Source organism: Mastomys coucha, unplaced genomic scaffold (genome assembly GCF_008632895.1).
Source record: "Mastomys coucha isolate ucsf_1 unplaced genomic scaffold, UCSF_Mcou_1 pScaffold21, whole genome shotgun sequence".
NCBI lineage: Eukaryota > Metazoa > Chordata > Mammalia > Rodentia > Muridae > Mastomys > Mastomys coucha.
The window spans coordinates 186,717,538-186,719,010 of NW_022196904.1; the positions used below are offsets into that span (position 1 = coordinate 186,717,538).

General features: G+C 42.3%; 1 protein-coding gene across 4 annotated transcripts in view; it reads left to right on the forward strand.

The window, feature by feature from the left end:
* Window positions 1-1,473, forward strand: part of Acsl5 (acyl-CoA synthetase long chain family member 5) — a 50,901-nt gene that overhangs the window by 44,639 nt on the left and 4,789 nt on the right. For all 4 annotated transcript variants that reach the window (XM_031390710.1, XM_031390709.1, XM_031390708.1 and 1 more), the window contains 2 exons: window positions 121-209; window positions 674-790. In XM_031390710.1, coding sequence (XP_031246570.1) covers window positions 121-209; window positions 674-790 — 206 coding nt within the window. The remainder of the gene's footprint in view (window positions 1-120; window positions 210-673; window positions 791-1,473) is intronic.

The following is a 1,473-nucleotide window of genomic DNA, read 5'->3' on the forward strand; positions in this document are numbered from 1 at the left end:
GGACTCTTACCCTAGCATATATGCTATGCTCTAGGTCACGTTGGGACTCTTACCCTAGGATATATGCTATGCTCTAGGTCACGTTAGGACTCTTACCCTAGCATATATGCTATGCTCTAGGTCACGTTGGGACCCCAGTGGCTTGCAATTTTGTAAAGCTGGAAGACGTGCCTGACATGAACTACTTTTCAGTAAACAACGAAGGCGAGGTAAGTAGGTCATGCCCAGCACTCACGTGATCGATGTGGGGAAGCTTAGTCCAAAAGCATAAATCTATGACCTGGCTTGGGTTTGATTTCTTAACTTTTCAGAAGCAGTATAAGACCAGTGAGCTGCATTTTCCTATAGTGGGGACTAAAAAGAGTCTCCATATTGTAATGGAAACCATCAAGTGAATTTGTCTGCAATAGGTCTTTTATAAGGTACAAGTAGCTGCCATTTCTTAAAATTTTATCTATTATTATTTATACAACTATACTGTAGCTGTCTTCAGACACACACCAGAAGAGGGCATTGGATCCCTGTTACAGATGGTTGTGAGCCACCATGTGGATGCTGGAATTTGAACTCAGGACCTCTGGAAGAGCTCAGTCAGAGTTCTTAACTGCTGAGTCATTTCTCTAGCCTGCAGCCATTTCTATTATCTCCCTCCCTTTTACTGTCTGGTATGCAGATCTGCATCAAAGGCCCCAATGTGTTCAAAGGCTACCTAAAGGACCCAGAGAAGACACAGGAAGTGCTGGACAAGGATGGATGGCTTCACACTGGGGACATTGGTCGCTGGCTTCCAGTAGGTGTTTCTCCTTAACTTGTAATGGTGTCTGCCATGGGACTGGGGAGAATAATCTACTTGTTGCGAGAGGGATTAGGGATACGAGTTTAATCAGCCAAGCCCATTGCAGGGAAATGGGTCTGCAGCCTCCTTTTGTGGTGTTTCCTCTAAGTATAAAGAGAGGAGCACACCATTCGGAAGACCCTAGCTTAGGAGTTGGGAGGTCTGTGTTCTAGTCCTAGCTCTCTTATGGACTAATGGTGTGAAATCATGAAGGTGATTAGGAGCTGCCAAAGCTAGTCCTTTCTCTAGGCTGGAGCGCTTTTATGATTTTGACCACAATGTTACAAAGACAGTGGAAAGAAAACCAACTGAAAGGCTTTCTTCCATATTTCTTGTCAAATTCAATGTATACCATAGGTAGTCATATTGATGCTGTGTCTAGACACAACAAAGGAGTGTTTCTTTCTAATTAACCCATGAAGACATATAAAAACAAAGAGATTTCTAAACCATGTGTATGCCTAAGCTAATGCCTGCCTCTCAGTGACCTTGACAGTCGCTCTCTGTAGAAGACAGAGACTTTTATGGATTGGCTTGCTGATGAACGATTGGTAGTAGTTGCTGAAGATCTCATCTGTTTCTTTTCTTTCTTTCTTTCTTTCTTTCTTTTTTCTTTCTTTTTTTTTTTTTTTTTTTTT